At 38.7% G+C, this 27,291-nt stretch overlaps 1 protein-coding gene across 1 annotated transcript; it reads right to left on the reverse strand.

The window, feature by feature from the left end:
* Positions 1 to 3,936: 3,936 nt before the first annotated feature.
* Positions 3,937 to 24,465, reverse strand: LOC140230942 (protein disulfide-isomerase A3-like). The gene is made up of 13 exons (XM_072311083.1): positions 24,286 to 24,465; positions 22,054 to 22,141; positions 21,105 to 21,222; positions 19,213 to 19,320; positions 18,019 to 18,145; positions 17,471 to 17,584; positions 15,686 to 15,786; positions 14,918 to 14,939; positions 14,272 to 14,445; positions 11,854 to 11,956; positions 8,628 to 8,756; positions 7,223 to 7,302; positions 3,937 to 6,180 (listed from the first exon to the last, which is right to left on the reverse strand). The coding sequence occupies exons 1-13, from the start codon at positions 24,423 to 24,425 to the stop codon at positions 6,024 to 6,026; spliced, it is 1,461 nt and encodes a 486-aa protein (XP_072167184.1). The 5' UTR covers positions 24,426 to 24,465; the 3' UTR covers positions 3,937 to 6,023.
* Between the last annotated feature and the right edge of the window lie 2,826 nt (positions 24,466 to 27,291).

The following is a 27,291-nucleotide window of genomic DNA, read 5'->3' on the forward strand; positions in this document are numbered from 1 at the left end:
CGATATGACATAAGTCACTTATAACTGTATAATTATTGATTGATTCGTTTATTCATTCTTATTTCTTTGGTTGTTATTGTTTGCATCGATTGATTGATGCATGGACTGAGTGCTTAACTGATTTTTTTTTTTTTTTTTTTACAAGAAAAACAAAAAACAATAGAGATTCCTGATTGATTGAGTTTACGTCTAGCTTCCGTGACTTGTCGGACTCGTGTTCGATACATAGCAAATTTCACGATAGCGAGCTTCAGATCTGCCGCGACACGAACGCTAAGACGACGCAGCCTCCCGGGTTGGACAATGGAAACAGCTGTCTCGCGTATGTGCAGAACACCATCCCCGTTGCCTAATTAGCGTCGTCTTAGCGTTCGCGTCGACGATCTGAAGCTCGCTATTGTGGTGCTACTTCGCGTCCGTGCTGGAAGAAGTCAAGGCTTCACTCACGAGCGATGACGACGTCTATGTGGCTGCATCTTGCGAGTGCCATCGTTGTCAACCGCTCTATCATTTGACAGGATCCTGTTCTATGACTTCCGCTGCTAATGTTGTCGACGTCGATTTCGACACCGAGTTTTTTTTTTTTTTCTTTGGCAAGTTTGAGAACAATATCTAGTCAGTGTTCTCAACCTTGGTTTCGGGTATTTCGATTACTAGTACCCTTAGACAGTTTCTTCTCGAATGTTGATGCGGGTCTTTTATTTTGTTTTCCAGTGATTATATTTACTATATTTGTTTAATTAGTTTCTCTAAATTTCATGATAATTTTTCCCCTTTTGGTTATTGTAAACTTTCAGAGACTTTCTGGATTCGCTGAGCTCAACCTACAGGTGTTGACATCATGGAGTTCCTCTCTGATCATACCGTCAATTCTTCCCAGCTTTAGGCTTTCACTGCGTTTTTCACGGCGGCGAAAATTCCATTATTTTGCAAGAAATCTGTCATGACGAAATACGGCTTGTCGTTTGACACTTGGTAATGATTTTGAGATTGCCCTATCTGTCTGGTAGACATTTGCACACTGAGGTTTCGCCATTTTGATCGCATTCCTATTGAAAATAGGTCGCTCGTTCTGGTGAATAGCATGTCAGCGACACGAGCTTTTGTGCATATACAAAGTCTTGAGGAATATAATGGAGGCACGTTTTTATCATTGTCATGTAAAGAAGTTGAAGTAATCCGCTTACCCCTAAAAAGCAAAAACAATCCATTAGTGCTTCCGTGACTAACCTTTATCCACGTGATGATATACGTGATAACAGCGGGAAGGTGTTTGAAAAGGAGTGGAATCTCTAATTCATGCTAATTCATGCGTAGGTTTATAATAGCATGACAATTGAACGCTTAGCATTCCATTGGCTTTGATGTCCCATGCTCCAAGCAGCTCTTCCATAGAGTCTTGATATGGAGACCGAATAAGAGGTTCTTGATTTCAACCATTTACGCTGTATTTTAGAGAAAAATAAATGTGGATTGTTGAAATGTTCCTGTGTGGATTTTTTTTTTTTGGTTATAGGCCTATGTTACGGAACAAATACTTTTTGTTTTTCTTCAAATATACTTGTTATCAATCAATACCCCGGACTGAAAAAAAGGAGCATTAGTATCACATTTAAAAAGTTAGCATTTAACCATCTTGCTCACATTGTACATAATTTTGTTTGACAGGTTTAGTACCTGTTAATGTGAAATCTATCGGATTATGGCTAATGCATGTTTCCGCATGCTTAATAGCATTTTACACAGTGACAAGAAATACAATTTTTACCGATTTTTGTTCGCGTGTCCTGTTCTCTCCACACAAATAACTGCTGCCTAATATTGATTGAGACAGCGAACTGTTGTTCGCTCGTGTTTTTTGTTTTTTTTCGTTTGTTTGTTTGTTTATTTTTGTGAATGAGGAATAACGCATATAGGCCTACTTAAACAGAAATTCTGTCTTTTGTCGAAGCAATTCACTTAACACCTGCGATAGAGCGCATAACATCTGGGCGGCACGGAGCATGGGTACAAAGGAGAGATAATGTTCTTGTTCTTGTTTTTTCTCCTAACATCTCACTGGATTGTCGGGCTGTTATGTCTTCTTCTTCTTCTTCTCCTCCTCCTCCTCCTCCTCCTCTTCCTCCTCCTCCTCCTTCTTTTTCTTCTTCTTCTCCTTCTCCTTATCCTCCTGGTTAAATCTACATGCCCCCTTCAACTACCAGTAGCTGAAGATTCTTGAAGATTGTAACTCAGACAGCGAAAAAGAAAAAAAAAGAGGCTTTTCCGCACACAAATCGCTGTTTGAGTCATAATTTTGATCCTTTGGCGTCACTGAATGAAATCAGTAAATTTTGTAAGGCCCTACATATCGATGATGTTGATGTAAATCCAGAACTGGAAATTTACACTCAAATCTAAGGAAGATCGTATCGGAATTTACTCTAGCGTCATATGGTGGCGCCCTCGGATTCCTAGTTGCGTATATCGTTCATCCTTTGCAAAGATGGTGAAAAGTAATTGCCATCATAGAAAAGTGCTAGTAATTATGAAATGAGACAAGAATCAATTGTCTTCCTATCTGTGAGGCATATCAAGTTCGACACATACATTTGTACTTTAAATATCTTTGAGTGGATGCAGGGAACATGAGAACAAGACAGTTTTTACTCAAATCACCTGAACCTCATTGGCTGAAATACAAGCCGCTGACTATTAATAAGCCAGTTCGGGGTTCCAGTTTGCACATGAGTAAAAAAAAAAATAAACAAATAAAAAAAAATAAATAAAATAAAAAGGGGTCATTTTGTACTGCGGAGACAGGTTGGTTTTTATATTCACTGAGATAAGCATCTGTGATGCAATGATTATTCATGTAATCCTTATTAAAGGAGCCTGCCAGTAAATGCACCTGACAGCAAGCCTGGTATTTGGCAATGTGAAAAACAACAACAAAATGTTAATACCTTGACTACAGCACAATGAAATAGATGCTTCCCAAAGTGGTGATTGACAAACTTTTCTGGCCACTTCATCTACGCAGGTTCAGCTTTTGTTTGAATACGAGTTTCATAAATTGCTATGTCCGGCAAACTAAAGCATTATGTCGCGTTGAATCGAGTGAAGTGCCTAATCAAGTGAGAAAAATGAAAAGTTATTTGTACCCATGTGCACATGAGCTATCTCCGAACTGACTTATTGTATACGCAGCACCCAAGGAGCATCGCACACTCATTCACACAGTCATGCACACTGTAATTGACAAGATCATGAATAACTTTCAGTGTGGTCCCAAAGTGTAAGGCCTACCATGTTGCTTCGTTCGCGGCCGAAGTCCAAATAGTAGAGAACCAAACAATGCCGAGTATGTGTGTATGCTTGTTGTCGGGTCTTTCGTTTTTATAAGAGAAATGTATCTGTCGACTTAATACGCGAGACAAAGGATTCCTCTAGCTGGGAGCATGTCGACCTAGGCGACTTGTTGACAAAGGGAAAAATCGTAACAACGGAAGGCTCAATATTCACATACAATTTATAATGTACAAGCTGTGCATTTACAAGATTTTGTGTAAAAACAACAACAAAAACATTGGGTACGTGTTGAAATGAGTGAACAATGTGATGGAGACTTGATATCATTGTATTTTCACTTTGTACAGAAACAACACTCGACTACCGCTTGCTCTGTGCCCCTACAGTACACGAGCATAATCATGTCAGGAAAGGCAGGGAAAATGATAATTAAATCATTCAGGTGTACATGTACTCGTGTGTTTGAGAATAAAGATGCAGCGTCACACCAGTGGAGGAGACAGCCCCTTCCCCCCCCCCCCCTCCACACACACATACACACACACCATTCTTTTCTTTTCTTTTTTAAACAGTCAGCCTTGCACGAGTTGTGAATCCAAAAACCTGGAGATCTACATTACATAACAGGTACACAAAGTCTCAAAGTGAGGTGTGGCATTTTAGAGGTTTTAATTTGATTCAGTCAACCAATACAGCCAGATCACATACATATAATCATTACATGTATCAAATGCACTTAAACATATGGTGTGTTGACACAATTACACACACAGTACAAAGAATTTGCAAATTAAGTGACATAATCCAAAATGCCTTTTTTCAGTCCGTCATGACGTATTGCTTTTTAGCACATAAAATCATTCCAATATGGAGTTTTGTGTCACTTTTCAAGGCCTTTACACATCTACATTTATACACTTCATCGTAACAAAAAAGTGGTAAATAAATACAGGTACAGTAGTTTCAATCACACTTAAAATGGAAATATTCACTTTTCTCAAAAGGAACTCTTGCAACAAATCTAACATTACTGGTACCCCTCATAGAATTTGAAAAAAAGGAAAGAACTATTTAAGTTATACACTTCAGGGAGACATATACATGTATATTGTACGTGTATTGATTGTGATATGCGTATATTGTATGAACAATTCAGTTTTATGCTTTATTTTTTTTTTGAAAAGCAACATTAAAAAGAAACCATCACAAATATTTGCATTCCAAGAAAGAGGAGAAAGACCGATATCAAAGCAATGGTTTTAATTGTTCCTATCAGATTTTATGTTTGCGTAATCTTTCCAACAAGGAAAAGAAAACTTACAGTAATAGATGTGGTAATGGCTGACATAAAACATTTTTATAGGTCAGCGACCTGGGAGGGGAAAAAAATATCAATATTAACTTTACCTTACATTGTGGATATATAATTGTCCTGTATTTAAATAGCCAGTTCCTGAAGCAATATCTATTCTATCTTGACGTCACATATTTCTAATGATCACGCAGTGAAGTAGTCTGATGTCTGTAATATTGGAGATTTCTTGACACCGTAATCTGGAGCAGAAGTGATCCTTTCAATGTTTTATAGTTGGATAAGCTCTGCTGGTAGATCCGACAGACTGATGTGTCAGTGACGAGGGAGGATGTACGTTGAACACATCAGTGATTGACAGCACTTTGTTATCACTTAAGAACACATCACTGCCTACACGCAACAAAGCATACACGCATCACTGCCTACACGCATGGGTGCACACACACACACACACACGAATGCACTCACTCATGAATGCATTCACACATGAATGCATACACACATGAATGCATTCACCGATCTATCGCTTTCCTCTGACGGGTGGGGGACCCAATTAACCCTCTGCGTGCTTTGAGTGCCAATTAGCACAGAAAACCCCAAAGCATTGTACACACTGCCCAAGATCCCTGACACAGAAAGGGATCAACAACATTGATTACAAGGAACACTTGGCGAGTATAACTGTACTCTGAAATCCTGCATGGAGTCACAATCAAGTGTGACCCATAAATAGGCGAGGCATGCAGATGACCTGTTTGGTCATGAAACTGGATTTGATATGCTAACTTTCATACCATACAGAATGGCACAAGTAGGTATAAATGCAGCTTGCTGCCTTCACCACCCTGGCATGTGCGAATCAAGCCAATTCTAATTTTCATTTTAAATCAACTGTAAAGCAACGCCGTCTAGAAAAGTAAATGAAATCTCTAAAACAGGAAATGCTCTTCTTCAGATATGGAAATAGCCATGTCTACTGGCTTCCCTGTTATTCTAAACAACTTCAGCTAGAATGTGGAGGAAAATCTTATCACCCTCATGCAAATCTCATGCAACTCTGCGCAACTAAAAAAAAAATAATAATAATAACAAAACATAAGTTTTTTTTAAAAGAAGAAGCCCTGAACACGAGTCCTTGGCCTGTCAGAATTAATATGTAGGAGCATCAAGATGCATCAACTCTCATAAATGCTTCATCAGACTTACTTAATAGATCACTGAACAATGTTATCATGTTCCTAACAATGTAGTTGCAGTTGGAAGGTGAAATTTCTTTTGTGGAACTACAGTTGTACGGCGAAACTTTACCTACACAATATGCACATTACCTAGGAGCCCCACTTTCCCCAATACTATCATAAAAAGAGAGAGAGAAAAAAAAATGACAACTGCGTGATACTCTTCATGCTATAATATATTAAAGTTCTGTTTTCCCTTTCTCTCCACTAAGATTGACTGGTTTGGAGGTTGCTTCCTTCTTGATGAACTTCACAAAGTCGTCAACCTCGCGGCCTCCTTCGTATTTCTTGGGCTTGGACTTGTTGTTTTTAGGAGCCCAGTACAGAGTTGGGAATCTGGAAAAAAAGAAAACACACCAAAGGGTCAATATTATTCAGTGAAATGACAGCTTTGCATGTTGATCACATTTTCATATGCTTATTACTCGCTGGAAACCATCAAGTCAAATACAAGAATGTCTACACATAACACAACAGCTTCACATGTAGTCAATGTTGAACTTCATTTATTACTGGCTTCACTGACTGGGTGCCTGGAAAAAAAAAAAAAAAATCAATGACCCCCCCAGGCCAAAATCTTTTGCTATGAAAAATTATTGCGTGGTAATGTGTACCGAGTTAATCAAGTGTATTGACCGATTCGGGTTCGTTGAGGGCAGCAGACATTTTGTGGCACTGGGCGCAGCCATGAGCTCAAATTGCGGTGTCTCAGCCGACCCCCCCTGCTCTCCCCCACCCCACGGGCAACATGTTTATCGCGCACTTGTAACAAAGGTTCGCGCACTAAGCAAGCATTCGCGCACTCAGTACGAGACGCCCATTGGCTAAAGCAACCATGCGTCAGTTTTTCATTCTGCGCGCGTGCTAATGTAGGGAGAGGGGTGGGGAGTGGGAAGGGGGGGTCGGCTGAGACACCGCGTAATGGCGCTGCCCATGCCAAAAATACACATAGCGCGTCACAGGATCGGTCAATACCACTGAGACAAATCCAAGGTATGGAAAAATAGCAAAATTATTTTAATCTGAACTCTGATCCCTGACCTCATGACCAAAAACTTCCCCAAGAGAATCATTGTCAGGCAATACATGTATATGTACTACGTTTCATAAAAATACCTTTAGCCATTGTCCAGATATTGAAAGAAAAGTTAAATTTTAGCATTTTCCCTCAACCGTTGACAATTGACCTTAAGTGTGTGTACCTACAAGTTGATAGGCACAGCTTTGTCTATTCAAACACACATTTGCCACATTTCACGTACGATACATCAAACAATTTTTAAGTTGGATGGACAACCTGAAAACATGATGCCTCCAGTGATATTTCTTGATGGAAGGCATAAAAGCCCCTTTGTCAATATCCCTAGATTGGACTTACCCCCTGACGTCAAAAGGTGATGGCACATCATTGGCTGTGGCATCCATCTTAGCGATGACTATGTTCTCGTCTCCTTGAAGCTGTGTAAGCAATGTAAAAGCGCCAACACATTTTGTATAGTCAAACAGACTCATATCTGCATAAAATTACGAAGAAGAAAAAAAAAGTTGTGCAGTAAACGCCACGAGCTGAAAATTGCCTCACTCAAAGCCAGCGAGAGAGTCCTGATTTTTTTTTGCATGCACTTTAAATGCATAAAAAAATTTGACTGCATCACAATTCACAGAGATAACCTTTATTGTGGTTCGTTTGCCAATTGGCAAAGTGTTTTCTCCGCTGATTAGCACAAATGTCTGGAAACTAATACAAGTAGTCAATGAATGGAGATTACCAAATCTACATAACTCCCATAATCCCTATTGTGTCATCGTGCCCTTCCTGTTGGACTGAGGCACATTGTTACACCTGAGTGGGCTTGCTAAGCTTTACAACCGAGTCAAATTTGGATGGATTACTGACAGCCATTGGAAAAAACACTTGGCAAGTTCAGCCAAATGTCTGAGCACAAGACGGGTTGAATAAGGGATCAATTGAAAGCAAATCCGTTTGCATAACACAAGAATTTCACTGGAAGAGTCAAACTACAAATTTGGTTTCACTTGATCTATGTGTACACAGTATGTTTGTCTGGTGTCCGCATGTGTAATTCTCTCTTTTTCTAATCACTGGAACAAGAATTTCACAGACAACAAGCGTAATGTTATTACACTATACTTTTGTGGGTGTGTTCCAAGTGTATGGACACAAAGAGGGTCTGGAAATATCATGGTACTTAAAGTGGAAAGTTTCGTGGTGTGGACATTTTTGCGTATTTCGCACAACCAGAAGATAGCGCAAAAATAAAAACACACAAATATTTTTGCATGCCATATGTTCCAGTAGTTAGTATCTTGATTCCGCGGAATGTAAAACAAGCAAAATTGATCTTACCTGGCCGAGTGTAAAAAATTACCCCCCCAAAAAAAACAAAAACAAAACAAAACAAAAAAAAAATCCACTTTTACAGTAAGTAAGCTAGACCCAGTGACCTCTTTATCAACAGAATTCCACCAACATAAGTATTAGCATGGTTTGCATGTACTAGTACTGCAAATGCACAAATTTTTGTGGTACATTAATTTTCGCACATTTCATGCTATGTTTGGCTGGCACAAATTCTAAAACCCGCAAAAATATCTTCACAATTTTCTCTGCACATTTTGTATGGGTTGACAATCGTGCAGCCCGAATTCAAGAACCTGCGGATATGTTTTTGAGATGCTCAGCGCGAAAAATTAATTGTGCAAAAATATATGGTTTACAGTATTCTGTTTCTTTTCCCTGCTATAAAATAAGATTTTCTTACCTTTTCTCCTAGCTCATTGTACTTTGGTTCGAGGCTCTTGCAGTGCCCACACCAAGGTGCGTAGAACTCAATTAAAACATCTTTCGTCTCATCTCTGACAATTTCGTCGAATGTTTTGGCTACCACAACCTATGCAATGGAAAGAAAAAATCAAGCGAGATATAGATTGAGAGGGGAAACAAAGAGGGAAAGAATGCATGAAGATAATGATTATACATGTACATGTATCTTCTGGACATCTTCTACTATTGGAACGAGTGTTACTGGATATACAGCAGTGCTGCTTGGAGTTATCATAGTGTCAAATGCAATCTCACAGTGGACTCTCCATAATACAATGTATAACAAACTAATTGAGACCAGCAAAATCCCACTGTACTGAAATGTTGATTATTCAGGGTTTAAAAGAATATAACATACAGAAAACATTTGAACTTGGGAGAAACAGTATCACTATCATACACTGAGAGTCCCTCATACAAAATAAAGACCCCCAAACACTTAATGTGGGTTGGGCAGGAGAGGAATAGAAATTATAAACACACTTTACATTATTGCACTATGTTCCCATTTTGATTTGATGAATTAAACTGATTTAAATCACATTGAGAGCAAGGATAAAACTGGACATCAGTCTCTAGCAAAATTACTTTCATTTTCTGAATCTTTTGGCACAGATACACTTCAAACGAAATAACAAGAAAACTTTAATAGGACTCAGAAATCCAGTTATTGCATGGATCCTTATGAGAACAATTTCCAACTTACAACTTAACCTATTTTAACTGGGCTATTTGAGATCTCGGCTGCCGATCGCGCGATTGCCGCAAAATTTTGCCAAAAGATAGAGCCGGATGTCAACTACAAGATTACATGGTCATAGAATAGAAAAATATTGGCTTTCTATTTTTAATAAATCAATTATGCAAATGTATGCATGAAATCATATTTTCACCTATAACTCCATTAAAAAGACTGAAGGATTACTAAATTTTTTCGTCAGAGTTCCTCAAGACACATCAAACAATTTTCTTGTAAAAAAATAGCACAATCAAAATCAATTTCTTTTGTTTTTTATTTCTTATGTATCCTATTGTTTTTTCGACCTTTTGTTTTCTATTGTTTTTTTGCCAAAATTTGTTGCAGGCACTTTTTCAAGCTTATCTACACTAGAATCAATTAATTTGAATGGTTAAAAGTTGAAATAATCTAATTTGTATCAATTTAACCAAAAAACACAATTTGCATTGGATTTGCACACGATATCATGAATTTGAGCCGTTTTCAGGTTGACATGCATATATATGCAAAACATTACGTAACTTCAGAACGGTGTACCCGGACGTCGCAAATTTGGTCTCAAAATATGCAGGAGACATCAATGAAAAAAGTCACAAAACGACGCGGCAAAATCTTTGCGCGTTGCGGAATCGTGGCGCGAAATGTCGAGGGGGGGGGGGTAAATTTGACCCCCCCCCCCCCAGTTAAAATAGGGTTGAGTAAGTACCAGGGACATGCATGATATTTCAATATTACAGCATCATAACATCAGTCAAGCTGCAACTTATTATACCACAAATAGATGCTGTTCCTTTGACTAAGTTCATTTTCAGTGATTGCAACTCAGGGTTAGACTGCTTCTCCCTAGCCTCATCACCCTCACAAAGGATTACAGGTGAGATACAAATAGTCCTCAGAAGCACACATGTGACTTTGCACAAAAGGTAGGTCACAACAGTAATTTCCATATTGACATTTTAAAAACATGACTTGGCTTGTCACAACAGTGGCGGATCCAGGGAGGACCGCAACTGGCGCACGCCCCCCCCCCCTTTATTTTTTGTTGAAACAAAAGAAATAAAAACAAAAAAATCGGGGGAGGGGTGCGTGCGCCCTTTAATTTTGTAAACGCGCCCCCTCTTTACGGAATTCATGGATCCGCCCCTGCACAATGATCAGATAATTATCTACAATGTGTGTAAATCTGTAGGGCACAACACTACAGATTTTGTTCTCATGTTTTTAGCACAATTATGAACAAAATATGCCAATATTTCTCTACCTAAAGGAGTACTGAAATCAAGACACAGCCAAGCCTGCCTATGTTGACTGGGACTGGCAAAAACCTATCTACATACAGTGCACTCTCATTATAACAAAGTTGCCAGGACTGGCAGTTTTCACTCGTTATGTTGAAATTTCTTTATTATCAAACAATAACGTGTACAAATATAATTATATCAATGATAATTTTGGGACCTGAAATTTTACTTTGTTTTAACAAGAATTTCATTTTAACTTTTATAATGAGAGTGCACTTTACACGAACTGCGACTTAGACAACATAATTAACACATTTATATCCATCAAAAATATAATTTTCCCTTCAACATATCCATTTTTTCAAACTTGGGTCTTATGCAAGGTCAATGTAGGCTGGATTGAATGTATTCAAATATGTGACTGCGCATCACAAAACGAACAAAAAGTCGCACCCCTTGATTTTACGCGAGGACTCAAAAAAGGTGAAATGGGGTCAACCAACTAAATATTAGGTTTTTAATATTTTCTGAGAGAGCTACCCTTAATCTACATTATTCTTAAGTTTGGGATCATGAAATGGATTGGGAAGTGCATTTTCAGCAGTTTTTTCTACAACCCTTTTTTGTAAAGTAGTGACATCAGGTATGTCTTAGAGGCCCCTTTCCATTTCTTGATAACCCTTTGTACACTCTTCACTTTCAAGTCTGATAACTTTTGATGGGATAAAGCTACTGCTTTGAAAGTTGGCATTAATCATGGACAGAATGTGTTAATAGAGCATGTTTAAATTTCAGCCTAATCTGACAATCTCTTCATTGTTGTTGCTCCGGTGGTTTACATCTTGTTTTTTTTTTTTTTGTCCCATTCATTGCACAGCTAGCACAGTTTGGTGAAGATTAAGTGCTTGAACAGACCCTGTACTTCAGAGCCTCTTTTCTCGGTTCACACTTTTCCAGAGTGTGTGCTTTCTTTCCGTTATTTAGGTAGGTTAGGAGAGTCAATTTCAGTTGAGCTACACATCATTTTAAAGCTTAGAGTCTGCTCCTTCCGAATCTGCCCTTAACTAAAAATCTGTGCCTGGCGACTTTTTGTTGGTTTTTGTGATGCAGGGTCATATATAGATTGTTTCAGGGGTATTTCATCACCAAAGGTCACATCTATGATCTGTAAAACCCAATCTTACCTTGACAGGACCATCATTGTCTTCTGGTACAGGTTCACTCTTGAGGTACTGTTCCAGCTCACCATTGAAATACTTCTGCAAGAATGACCTCAGTTCATCCATACTGTTCAAATGATAAAACAATAACACACAAGTCATTATCTACATGTTCCCTTTTCACTATACAGGTGTAGCCAGAAAATAACACCATCCATCCCCTCCCTACCCCTTCCCATTTAAAAAAAAAAAAATGTTTCAAACCATTAGCAAGCATTTACTGTTGTGTTAAAATCACTTACACAACAAAATCTTCTTGCATACACTACTGAAACTACTTTCGTCTACTTATCTGCTGACCCGGAGTACAGCACAAAAAATAAAACATTAATACAGTAATCTCTACATAATCGGGCAACACCTAAAAGAATTGGGTACTCTGCTGAAAGCCACTATCTAAAATTGAGAGCAGTGATTAAAAAATGTTCAAATTATCACATTTGATGCATATGTATAGTTAAGTTGTATCACAAAACACCCTACTGTACAAAATTTCACAATACAGTAGCTAATATACAAGGATATATCACTGATTAACTCAACTAGAAAAGCACTCGCAGAGCACAGACCACCGCCAAGCCGGAGCCAGCAACTCAAATTTCCCAAAATAGTAGCTTTTTGAATACGTCATTGCACTGCGCCTTGCCGGAGCAGAGCACGCACTTTTGTGCGCGCATGTAACACCTTCAGTATGCACAGCTTGAACCCCATGTTCATTGACCTTATATGCCAAAAGATGAAAAAGCCTTCAAAAATCCATAAAGATTCTCGAATCACTACCATAATTGAATGAGGTGTTCCTTGTGTCAATACTGACTTTTTATGCAAGTTTCATTTCAATCCGAACACAACTTTTTTAAAGTTATTTTGCAAACAGACAAACCAATGCCGATGATCGCTTAACCTCCTCTTTCCTTGGCGGAGGTAATAAACAGTCATGGTGACGGTTTATTCCAGAAACAGCCTTTAATAGAGCTATTGTTCACATTTTGTATACCTGGTATCTAACAATATTTAACATTGCTCATACTGATTAACATTTTATCATGACAGTTATTTTCATATCTAACTCACATTTTAGAACGATTTTGAAGCACTAAAGCTGGTTTTTTTTTTTTTATATCTGCAAATGTTAGCAAAGGGGCTTTAATCGACATACAAACTGAAGAAACGGTTTCGATGCATGTAATATTCATCAGATAATTGGGTAGGTATTTCAGTTAAAGGAGTAGAAATTTTCTAGGCAAACCTCATCTACTCTCTTAGTTTCCCATAAAAAGTCTTTAGAAATGTGTGTAAATATTAGAAATTCTGAAGAAACTGTGAGGTTTTAACAGAAGATAGCATTTGGGTTTTCGTTTTAACTTAAAAATGTGCAGTGTAAGAGCAATTCGTCATATTACTACAAGTAGACAATGCATGCCATGTACAAATTGTTGTACCAATGCACTACATGCACTTCCAAAACTACAAACACAGTGATAAACTAATCACAACATTTGTCTAGCCAGCTTCCAAGAAAAAAGAAGAAGAAAAGAATAAAAGCTAGCTACACTGAGACTCCTATGTACCTTCAGAGCAAAGAGGAGAAAAATAAGTGAATCAGTTCACATTTTCTTTTCTTCTTCAATGGGACCTGCATAACTGCACCACCATGCCAGCGGCATACTGTAATGACTGCAATTTTTGTGATTTACAATGTTATGTCAAAGTGATTTGTTCAAAGTATATACATTGTACATTCATGAATGGCGAGTTTGCACTCGTGCAAGCAGGGCCTCAGGATGGATTGCCAATTAGCCTTTACAGTTGGTCATTAACAGGGTATGGTCTTCAAGCATGCAAACTTTTTTGGGTTTGTATGTCGTTTTCCTTGAAACCATAACAAGAGAAATTGAAGTTGCTGCAAAGGCTCTTGTGTGACTTTAGACAAGCTGCAGTTATAGTGATATAACATGCTGTAAAGTAGCGGTACAGATAGGTGTAATATTTGTGTGTGGTAGCTGTGATGTGAATGGAATATGCTTTCTGGCCACTTAGTGGGTAAGAAATGCTCTGCCCGACACTACCCGATTAAGCTGAGACTACGGTAATAATAAATGAATAAAGAATTCAACCAAATGGCAAATAGTTATTTGGTACTCCAGGGTACCAAATAATACATCCTAAGTAGAAGCACAAGAGGCACCACCTCCAAGTTATATGAGTGGTCACTTTATGACAAAAGCATATTTACTTTTCTGAACATATATCAATGGATAAAACGTGACCAAGACACATCCGATTACAACTATTTCAGAAGTCTCTCCTAACTTTCTTCTGTTGAGTGAGAGAGAAGAGAGAAAGAGGAAGAGGTATATAAAAACATCTAAAAAAACTCACCTGAATTTTTCAGACATCACAAACTTCTCACCAGCTGCACCTTCAATGGCAACAACTGGGGCTCCCTCCTCAAAGTCCAGGCCAAACTCATCCAGTTTGCGAGAAAAGTCGCTGGCTTGTGCCACGGCAAAGTACATCGTCTGATCAGAAAATTCTTTGGCAACCTTAATGACTCTGGAGAAATGAAGAAATTATACCATATGTTCATATATGTTTTCCACAGAAAAGGGATGCCAATTAGAGCAAAACATTCACAAATTCTAGATAAAGGGTTCTTCCTTTTTTCTCTGCATGTGTTGCAAAAAAAAAAAAATTCAGTTCAACTATTCAAAAGTTAGTGTGTCTTCATCAAATGTTCAATCAAAATTATATCTAAATCTATCATATCACACAGTGCACAATAACACCTCACCCATAACGAATCATACACATTACTGGATTACAAGCATTACAGCTTGCCTTCATTCAGAACAGGTTGTTTCATTCCATATGTAATATAACAAAAAAGACAGGTACGCCTTATACATTCATGTATGGCCATTGTCATTCACAAAATTTGTTGAATTCTATATTACATTGAATTATGAAACTGGTCAAATTCTAATGTGTTAGATGAACAGCTTTAATGCGAAGAAGTCATTTTTACCTGTTTCTCCAGTAGTTTGTGCCTGCAAGGGAAAAATAAAATCAAAACAATGTCATTTAACAAAATATAACTTACAGTCAATTTACAATCATACATAATTTAAATTTATTCTAAAAAGTTTATATCACATTTCACAATACATATTTGATATGAACATACCCTTATAGCATTTTCCATTATTGGGGCATTAGGGGTTTGCGATCATTTTATCCGCTTATACCATCCCAGCCAGTGAGCTTCAAAATGTGAACGTTTTTTCGAGAAAGATGCTCATGTGTTAAAAACCCTTATGCATAACAAACAATGTGCAAATGAAATCACAATACTGTAAAAGTGGAAATTTTCGCGGTGTTGAAATTTTCGCGCATTTCGCGCAACCAGAAACTAGCGCGAAAATAAAAACACGCGAATATTTTTGCTTGCCATACGTTCCTGTGCGTGATGTCTTGATTCCGCGGAATTAAAAACACGCGAAACTCTTCTGACCCGGCCTAGCGCGAAAAATTAGTCGCGCGAAAATATCCACTTTTACAGTAACTAAAAGTACGTTTAACATCCTTCCACCGAAATTCATTCCAACCTCTTAAGCATAACATACACAGCATTACACTGTGATGAAAGCAAACCTGGGCCCTGTTTTATCAAAAGATATAATCGATTTCAAATTTCCTTAACACACAGGCTGCCATACACTTATGACAGAAATCAACTATATAATCAATTTTAACTCTTCATAAAACAGGGCCCTGTTGTGAACTGAGTACCAACCTTTGACATTGAGCTTGTAGTCTACATCGTAGTAGGCGGTGAGGAGGGGTTTCTTGAAGAACTGACTGTTGTCAGGCGTCATGTGACCACACAGGCCATTGCTGTACAGGAAATGTTTTGAAAGAATATTCAAAGTCACCAAATGATCATATCTCATGAGGAAAGATACCAAATGTATTTTCAAAATCGAAAAGGATAGAAAGAGGGAGCCTGAAAGATATCTTCGTACTCATCTTACTTTGCAAGAAATTACTGGTAGCTTGAACAGAGGCGAATGTGGACTTCTTATTTTCTTTCATAATCAGTTAAAATTTACTATGACTCAAATGGGATTTTAGTACAGTTGAACCTCTCGTATCCGGACAAGTCGGGACCGGGGCTCATCCGGATAAGGGATTTGGCCGGATACGGGAGACTCAATGCTTTATACATGTACATATACATACACATGTACTGATGTAGCCCATTGTAGTACCACATGTAGTAATATGTATACCGCAACCTTTTCATTGTTACATTTGGGGATGTTTGGGGATGTTGAAATGTCTGAATGTAAGCAATTTGGAAGGAAATTTGATGCAATGTATGTTAATCATATTGGAAATAATATGTAATTCATGTGTGTTTGGGTAGGAGTTCTCAAGGAGTTGGGAATCCCCCTTTCTTCCCGTAATTATTAAAAAAAATCACGGCGAGATTGCGTCCGGATAATAGAGAGATCCGGATAAAGGGAGGCCGGATAATAGAGGTTCAACTGTAATCAAAATGTGCTTTTTTCATTTCTGGTCCACTGTTTGGATTTGTCATGTTTGTTATTTTCATACACCCAAACATGTATTAGCTTCAACATTTTCCAAATAAACTGAAAGTCTGTAAGAAAAAAAAAAAATATTAAAGTCAGTTATGTACTCCCAGCCATTAGACCTGTTCGGTAATGCCTGTTTCAGCCATGACTGGGGGGCTTCAGTAAGCCTAACAATAAATGATTTATGCACTGACATAGCAATGCACTTGACTTGTTGCATGACCCATTTAATCATTTTTTTCTTCTTTTGGAGGTGCCCTTGTTATTGCTGACGTAAGTTACAGTGTTTTGAAACCAAAGAAGTCTACAGTATATATAGCCAGTATATTAGAATTCTCAACACATATCACTCACACAGATGGTGAAATGTAAATATGCCACTGTTTGGCTTGCAAATATGAACAGAGTGCTGCCCGGGGCCATTTGACCTTTTCAAATTAAACAAATCACTGGAATGATGAGAATAAGACTGTCTTGTGAATAACTGTGATTGTTTTATTCCCAATTGCCATTCATCTCAATATCAGAGTCACATGGTTTCTTCATACTTCACGGTAATTCAAACAATCTTTAACAGAGGAAGGCTTATGCATAGTTTGCCATATAAAGCACTGGTTCCATCATCTACACCATGTACCTCATGAGAATTATTCGAGCTGCTTAACTAGCCATTATGATACATATAAAATCTCCCATCGTGTCCAGAAAGGACAATTTGATCCAAAATATACAAAAATCATTTGACAGGTAAACACAAAATCACAATGATTCTAACATTGCTTCATGGTAGAGGCATTTTAAAACGAACATAAACACACACACACACACACACACCAACAAACATACAACACAAATAGAGAGGAAGAGAGAGATTGCATAGACACCCAAAGGTCAATACTGTGTAAAACATGAGACATTAGAATCATAAATACATGCTTCACACAGACCGCACACAAACATGTAGAACTTTTCTTTCTTACATGTTGTCCTTGATGAAGGTCTCGATGTTCTTCTTCTTGATGGCACCCTCATAGACCACCTGATTGTCTTCAAATTTGTTCTTGAGATGGCTTGGTCGGAAGAGCACCACTTTGCTGATTGACAGAACGTGAAATTACAGAGAAGAGAGATGTCACTGCTTTATCCCATGACTTGCATATGCCATGCAAAACTTCATTAATTTCCTAATATGAAGTGACATTGAAATCAGATTTGCATCAAGTCCATGCAGAGTTGTACAAACTTAAAAATTACAGCGTTCAAGGAGGAGGTTGAAGTTACAGCGCTACAGACCAAAAACCTAATCATTCCAATTTTGTACCAACCAATGAAAGCACTGTGAGGCAAGATTTTACTACGTTATCTAATTTGCATTTGTGGATGCAAATGATATACATTGTACCTACTTTGCCTTTTGGTGTTTTGGGTTTTTTTTTAAGGTGAAACTTATACAAAAAAAAAAAAAAACACCCACACACCAACACATACCTAGAGTTTAACCCATCAGAGTTTAAGTGTGAAAACTTACTTAGCAGCTCCATATTTCTCGGCTGCAGCTGGATCGAAGCAGTAGGCGAATCGGAAGTCTTCAAACAAACTGTCAGCGGCCTTCTTGTATTCCTTCATGTCACTGCTGCTTTCATCAGAGAAAAATCCTATGGAAATGTAATGGTACCGTGGAAAACCAAGACTGTAAATCTGTTCATACAAATAACATATCACTACTACAGAACACATGGAACCACAATACCACAGCACATGTATCATACATTATATGATTTACACTGAACAAATGTTTCATGTTCATAACAATGTCAGCACATCAGCACTGTCCTATATTTTAAGCCAAAACTTTCCAACAGGAATTGAAGAGTACTTGGGACACTACAGTCACTGATTTTGATAAATAAGCTTTGTAACACAGGTATGCATCTTAAACAGTTCAGCCCTCATTTTGGAGCCAACTCAAAGGTGAGCTGACATATGAAAGAGACGACAAATGGTTCCATCTAAAAAAGGAAATAGGTCATGATAGGGATGCACTCTAAAACTATTAAGGATTGTCTCAAAACACTTTTAAACCACTTGTTAGGTGACACATGATATGCAGATATACACAGAAAAAGGAGAAATTATAGAGTATCTAAATATTATACATGGAATATCTATATACATCATCGGTATTTGTATGCATTAACTGGGAAAATGGCAACTTTTCCATTATAAATTCTAAGTCAACTTCAGTGAACTTTCCTTGCTGATTTATTTGCAGATGAGCATGGTTTTGTATCATAATTTGTTACCATCAAAAAATGTTTGCATATTATTATTTTCATAATAGTGTCAAGGAAATTTCTCTTTGGTGAAATATTTCATATTACTGGTACAACTTACTGTAAAAGTGGATATTTTCGCGTGACTAATTTTTCGTGGTAGGCCGGGTCAGAAGAGTTTCGCGTGTTTTTAATTCCGCGGAATCAAGACATCACGCACAGGAACGTATAGCAAGCAAAAATATTCGCGTGTTTTTATTTTCGCGCTAGTTTCTGGTTGCGCGAAATGCGCGAAAATTTCAACACCGCGAAAATTTCCACTTTTACAGTATACTAAAAGATCCTTCGGCCAAGTTATTTCTAATGCATGTTTAAAATATGTATATAGCAATAGAAAAGGCCAACAAAGAAGGACTCTTGTGGGAAAACAGTCTGTGTACATCACGCACCAATAATGCCAGCCTCCATGTCAGATAAGAAACTCTCCACATCTGCTACAGATTTGAGCTCTTTGGACTTAGGACCAGCCTGCTTCTTCATGTAAGAGATGATGCCGTCTGGAGGGATGAAGAAAACATAGTGTAACAAGTATGAATCACTGGAGAGTTTAAAATGTTCATTGCATGCATGAATGGAGCAGCAAAAAGTGGAAAAACTAGGTGCCTACTGGGCCAACGGACAGGTTGGACCAGTAGAAGAAATGGGTTAGTGTGCAGCCTTGTTCAAAGTGTCTCAAAGAGATTCTGAGCTATTGCTCAAGCAGTTGATATATTCAAACATTTTCCAGATTTTTTTTTTCTCCCCAACTTAATTTGGCCAGGATCACTGCAATATTAAGAACCAGTGCAGAAGGCCCAGGCACTCTAAACAGTATTACAATTTGATATTAGGTATGGCACACATGAGATGTGCAACTGCCCACAATCGGTCTACTCCTTATCAACATGCCTTCGGCTCTTTAGCTTTTTACTGATCTACCACATTGTATGTAGAATTTGGTATCAAATATTTGTGACCCACTACAACAAAATGATACTAAAGTCGGGCGAGGTCGATTATTTGAAAATTGCACGATCTAATCCCCTAATCTTTCTGCTTTAGATTGATATATAACACATTTTATAAAAATAATCGGCTGCGGAGATATCGATGTTTAAAAGAGAGCATGTCGAGACGTCTGGAAAATCACTGTTTCGAGAAAAGCGCCCTAAAAGTCTTCCTTTCGACGCAATCGCGATCAACGGACACACAAGTCAGTTTTCACCTCTGGACAATAGAAGGTAAGCCCTAGCAACCCCCGAAGAGTTCATTCAAGCACATCAGCGTCGGCGGTCTCCTCACCAACCAATCAGTGACCAGGATGTGAGAAGCGGCTGAGCATAGCGCACCCCGCCCGCACGCACCAGTTGACTGGGCAGTGTGCGAGCTTCACGCTTCGGTTAGCAGCAAGCAGCAAACTGACCAATGAGATCACTCTGGTCGTTGTTAGGGGCGGAACCTATCTGTGGCGCTCAATCCAAATTTTCAAAGCAGTTTCTGCTTTGTTGAAACGCCAAAAAACATGGCTCAGAAAAACGCTATTTTTTTGTCTTTCCTTTGATCATTTTGCTTCAAAATTTTGACAGATGATAGAAGACAGGTTAGACTCCAATAATATATCAAAATCAGAAAATCGTAAGTTTTGACCAATTTTAATGCTCTGACTTCAAACTCAATTTTACCGGCTTCGACCGTGCGCGACTTTAGGACCTTTTTGTTGTAGCGGGTCACATTTATTGTCTGAAATACCATGAATGAAGTTAATGAAATTCTCATATAATGGAGACACTCCGCAAACAGTAGATCTTGGCATATGACGTTGACCCCATTGTAATGATCTATTTCAAATCATTACACCAACAAATGGCCCTATCCCTATTTGAACAAGAGTAGATCCTCTTAACCGATTGAGGATGGGCTGATATTGCTACAACAAGCATTTCTCATACACACCTGTCTGAGTATACACGGGACCCATCTTCAATGGGTTAAATTCAGGGAGAATATATGAAAGCAAAGCATGGTAAGTCATTGGAGGAAAGTAAGGCAGCTGCATCAAAGTTGTAGGCATAGAAAGTAACTCCTACGTGTATTCATTTTACCACTCCATCCAGCCTGGACTTGGGTTGGGGGGGGGGGGGGGGGGGAGAGAGATGGGGAAGAAAGAAAGAATGTAATTATTCGTCTGGTGCTTCTGGTTGATGAGAGATATCTATAGTAACCTTACAGCGGCATGAATGGACAGAGTTTAATATCTATAAACACATCAGTGAGAGTAACTAGACTTTGGCCAGCTTCTTACCTGCTTCCCTGGGTCCCTGGTAGTCTGAGGCATCCCCATTGCGAAACACTTTGAGAGTAGGGTAGCCAGACACTCCATACTTGCCACATGTGTCCTTGCCACTCTCAGTGCAGTCCACCTATAACAACAATGAAGATAGGATACAACACATACACAGTTTTAACTGTATTAACAGGATAACAGTGAAGATAATGTCAAGCTCTTCACAGAGAGATTGTAGTCGTAGTACCCACTGCATGCTATAAGGATTAGAACCAACTGACTGGCTGTCAAGCATTACCTTGGTGGTCTATTGGATAAGATGCCTGTCCGGTGATCAGGTCATAGGTTCAAATACTGCCTGAGTATAAATGCCCATGATTTCTGTTATCATGGTAACTGCTTAACATTGATTAATTCAGTACTAATTCACATCCATGTAGGGCAATTTGTCAATCAGTGGGAAGAGAGGTTGTAAGTGACAATGGGGGGGGGGGGGGGGTATATGCCATACAGGGTTACCTGCACTCAATGTGCATGAATTCCACAAAACACAATATGGACTGTAGCACAGTTGTATTCAAGTGTAGGTTATAACAAGATACACTGCTAAGGAATATACCAAATATTTGGGGCACAATCAATCTGTCAATTATCATTGATATATCAGTTTGTGTACATAGCACTACACAGTATTCTGCAGGAAAGAGTGGGTCATACACATGTACCAAAGACAGCTCACAGAAAGCTGCCATAGGATGTAGAAAGTTTTTTTTTTTTTTTTTTTCTACATAATACTTTTACCTAGTCCACCATTAGTTGTTGTTTTTTTTTAAATAATGGTATTTCCATGTAACTTATATTTTCTCTCATCTGCCAATTCCGATGCTTTCATCTTTAAAAAAAAAAAAAATTGTGGGAAAAATTCCTGCACTTGGTTGTTTTACACAACTCATCAAAACTTACTTACCTTGGCCAATGGAATTGGAGGGTCCTGACTAGCCAAGGCAGTTGCCGCTTTCTCATACTCAGGAGCCAGACGTTTGCAGTGTCCACACCTGACCAAGATATCAAAAAGACATACAAATTTATGTTTTACGTGTACATATTCACAAGTCAATGCACAACAAACTCCAAGAAGTTCTTCATGAAATGTTGACAGAAGATAGATAAAGATTCCTCTTGTTTGTCTGTTTGTTTTTCTTCTCAATGAATGGTTTTGGCTCTCTGGTTTGAAACATTTCTGCTATCAAAAAAAAAGGAAACTTCCGTATCATTTCCAGACAGACTAATACTGGAAAGTATTATACAATTCTATGTCTTTCACACTTTATTGATTTGTTATTTATGTACATTACATGCTCATTAATTTCAAAGAATTGGTAAAGGCTGGTGTGTCTGTTAAATCTAGACAACTTCATTTGTTGAGTTTTACAAGGCATTATGCTGATGTGTCAGGAAAGTATGCACAGTACTGACTCTGGAGAAGGCTTGGGGCATGAAGGCAAGTTTTGAAATAAAAAGGGAGTAGGGGTATCAGAGTTAAATCCTTAAGCCTGTGTTTGACTTCTGACCATCATTTCCTCCCCCTAGATGTACAACATCAGTAGGCGTGCTTCAACATGATGGTGATTTACTTTCCTTCTTCTCTATTTTTGACATAAAGATCACAATTCATAACCAATGCTGCATCACGCTTAGCCCGACCAGATGCCGTGCACTAGCACAACGTTTGACGGTGTGTGATACACATATCTACTAAACCCCATACACATATCTACAAACCCCTCGAACATGGCCACACAACAACAAAACTGTTGAAAATTTCTACATTCTTATCACAAATTTTACGAATCACTCACGTGAATTGAAATGCTTGGACTATGAGCATGGTATATCAATCCATAGTGAGTCCTCATGCAACATACACTGAGCAAAAAAGTCAGTTTTATTCGGAATGCTGATCATCGCTTGGCGACTCAAAATAAATCTTCCCCAGCTTTGAGTGATGCAAATTGCGCATGCGTGACCGGAAGTGCTTCGTAGCGAGCGCGGCATGTGCGCTGATGGGGTCAACACCCCTTGTCGATCTCTTTCGTGAGCGCGCTGCAGAGTTTGTACTGCCCGATCGGTCGACAGCGCCCCCTTTGCCCACCATTCGCAGTGCCGCCGACATTTCAAATCATGTCTGCCTTTTTATGATTTCTGCGACGTACAGGATTTTAAAAAGTGTCATTTTTTGTAAGTTGTGAAATAGTTACAGTATCTCAATATCGATAGCCAAAGACGGTAGCTAAATAGATAAAGCTTTCATCGTATGTAGTCTGAGTAACAAATATGGTGCAGTAAATTCAAAATAGAGTCGGCGCCACGGAACCCCGAGATTACGTAGTGTCCACACCGTACAGCTCTGTCGTGACTTACACTTGTGTACAGCGACAGGGCTGTGTATAGTTACATCAGGCTAGGTACAGATTTCTTTCTTATACTAGAATCAGCCTCATCATAGCGCATGCAGCATGCAGCACAACTGTTAAGTGAATCTAATCTTCACATGACTACACACATCGCTGGTGACGAGAATAATCTGATATTGATGTCAACATGATTTTGCAGTGGACTTCGCTCTTCACATGATCAAGCTAGCCACCGTCCTATCCTACACAAGTCAGTATTCTGAATAATGTTCTGACAGTGTGTAATCTATTGTCCCTCCTTCTACTTGTTCTAGTAAGAGGAAAAACACTCGGGCTGTCCCTCGATTAGGACATAGAACTCTAGAATGGAGGTCCCGTGTACACGCAAGAGAGAGAGTCAGAACTCATGCATGTAACACTCAAAAGATCCCGCTTCCTCAGTCCTGTTCATCGCAAAGAACAGCAACACTGCCAGCAGGGTGTTCAACCCGGCGCGGCGGTGGCGGTGAGGTGGTCCCGCCTCTACTGTACTGGACCCTCAGGATAGCCTATGGAATTGGAAGACCAGCTATCAATTGCAGCTGAATATATGGGCTATCCAGCCATCTCTTCAAATGGAAATGAAACAAACAAACAACAAAAAACAAACAAGAGAATGGCTAAAGATAGAAATAATAATGCCAGGTCATTGAGCACAGCAGTTCGAGCAACATATTATCATATGCAAGGGACTAAGGACACAGCATAGCGGCTTTTAACCCTCCTTTGCGAGGAAAAATTCTCACCATGGTGCGAAGAATTCCACGAGAATTAGTTCTTTATTATTAACAATTGCGGCAAAATCACTATCTGTGGGTTCCAGGACATCAGAAGCCCATGCCACTCCACAGAGCAGGACAATGCAGGAAATGTACGCAGTCTTCATGATGTTTCTTTCTTCGATATTACTCAACTAGTCGACCAAAGCGCTGATATAAGCCTACGAATCTGGCCACACACACATCATTTACGTTTACAAGTACGGTGTGTGGGCATGCTACTCTAGCAGTGCGTTTTTCGGCTTTATTCATGATAATGGGGAAAATGGCTTCCACGTGTGCTTAGCGCTGGCGCGTTTTGATTGGCTGAAGCTTGTGAACCATCCTTTTTCCGCCCAGGGACGGACAGACACAATCCTCTAAGTACACGTGCACCTTCCGCGTCATGATTTGGCTACATCCATTTTCTGGAATGGTTGTAGGGTCAATATGAGCAAAATAATTAATGTGAAACAATTCACACTGGTAGTAATTGTTAGACAGGAGATTTTAAAGGAGAAACGGTTAAAGGTTCTGTTTACCTTTGGGAGCAGTGATTTTAAATACATGTATTTTCAAGATATCACATTAATTTTGATGCATAAATCTGTGTAAGTCTGTTGTATAAAAAAAAAAAATCCTTTACCATCAGCTTTCGCAATAAAGCCTAAAATATAAGGAGATATCAGTATTTTTTCTCAATAAACCATACCTGTAGACGGTTTAGTCTGGAAAAATTTTTATTATAACTATTGTTCACATTTTGTGTTTAACATCTTAACATCAATTGTAAGGATTCAAATGTTTACAGTGGTTGTTTCTCTCCCTAACTCACATTTTAGAACTATTTTAAAGCACTAATGCTGGGTGTGTTTTTTTCATATGCAAATGGTAAATTATGCCTTTAAAGTATATGGCGCACTCACTTTTGCACTGAATTGTAAATAATTTATTTATTATTATTTTTTTCCCTAAATAATTGCAAAAGATCGACCAGACATTTTCCGGAGCCTCAGGGGTCTCTCTTTTGGCTGGTAACATAGCATGCAGCGATATATTTCATGTAGTCTTTTCAATTCCATGTATTTCAATACGTACGTCTTTCTTTATTTATTTCTTTCTTTTTTGAAGAGAATTAATTCAGTGATATTTAATCAATTTGGTATAATGGTAAATATCAGTGAAAAAGGAACTTTAAAAAGTAGTCATTTGCTAATTGATTGTGGTTTGATCGACCCCGAAACACACCTTGTGCTCAGAAAATGGCATCAGTCATTATATACCTCATATAGAATCCTCTCATCTGATTGGTTAAAAGGGGAGTCATGAAAATAGCTGTGCCCCATTGTTGATCAAAATGACGTCATGATTTACTGCGCCCGGGGCACTTGATTGACTGTGCCCTGTAAATACGTTTGGAGACAGACAGTCGCAACCCCGTACACATAGATCACATGTATGTACGCACCATTGATACGACCGCCGCGCTGTCGATCAGCTTTGATTACGAATGCTACGGTATCATTTCGGAATCTATATTTTCGGTACATAAAACAAATAATGACAGCTTGATATTCGGGGCACAGTAAAAATTATGTAGGCCCTCGGTGATGTGAAAACCATAACTATGCCCTCAGCTTCGCTTCGGGCATAGTTATGGTTTTCACATCACCTTGGGCCCATAATTTTGTGCCCCTCATAGCAGTCATTATTTGTATACTAGTCCAGTTACGAACAACTTACGAGCGACTGGTGATCAGTTCTTGTGCTGAATTATGGAAATTCTTATAAGTGTAGCACACAACGGCGTAGCCAGGATTTGATCTTAAGGGGGGGGGGGCGGTTAGTCTGCGAGGGAGCGAAGCGACCGAGCCCGAGCGAGCGGAGCGAGCGAGGGGGGGGGGGAGGGTGTGGGAGGGGGGTGTCCCCCCTCCCACGGTAAGAACTTTTTGCATTTTGATGTTGTAAATTGTGCAATTTGATGCATGTTTTTGCGCGTTTTATCGACGAGAAACAGTCCCACTTGTTTAAGGTAGGAGTATATTTTGATGTAGACTATTATTGAACAATTTGCCTATAAAATGGTACAATTTAAATACACTTCTTGTGTTAATTCTTTTCACTGAATATCATGAACGCGACTGAACCCGAGCGAGCGGAGCGAGCGAGGGGGGAGGGGAGGGTGTGGGAGGGGGGTATCCCCCCTCCTACGGTAAGAACTTTTTGCATTTTGATGTTGTAAATGGTGCAATTTGATGCATGTTTTTGCGCGTTTTATCGACGAGAAACAGTCCCAATTGTTTAAGGTAGGAGTATATTTTGATGTAGATTATTATTGAACAATTTGCCTATAAAATGGTACAATTTAAATACACTTCTTGTGTTAATTCTTTTCATTGAATATCATAATAATAATAATAATAATAATAGCTGCTTATATAGCGCATAATATTCCTGGAATCTCTATGCGCTTTACACAAATGGGTAGAGTACACGTACCATAAACTACAACTTACAAAATTTTAACAAAACAATATAATTAAACATACAAAATACAACTTATCATAATCATTTAATAACAAAACAAATATGTTTTTAAGGACTTGAGGAAAGTGTGAGTACATGTGATGGCCCTAAGTTGACTTGGAAATTTGTTCCAGAGTACAGGTGCTGCTGACTGAAAAGCCCGATCCCCATATGAACATGTTTTAGTTGCTGGTATAACTAATAAATTCTGGCTAGAAGATCGTAGATTTCTTTGTGGAATATATTCAATGATCATGTCAGACAAATATGTTGGGGACTTATTTATCAATGTTTTATGACATAATGCAAGGATCTTAAACATGATTCTCTTATCTACAGGCAACCAATGCAGGTGTGACAACAAGGGTGTTATGGGATCTCTTCCTTTTGCTCGCATTACAAGTCGGGCGGCGCAATTTTGAACAATTTGGAGTTTTCTTATGTCTTTTTCGGGCAGGCCAAATAGAA

This window comes from Diadema setosum, chromosome 7, assembly GCF_964275005.1.
Source record: "Diadema setosum chromosome 7, eeDiaSeto1, whole genome shotgun sequence".
Classification (NCBI taxonomy): domain Eukaryota; kingdom Metazoa; phylum Echinodermata; class Echinoidea; order Diadematoida; family Diadematidae; genus Diadema; species Diadema setosum.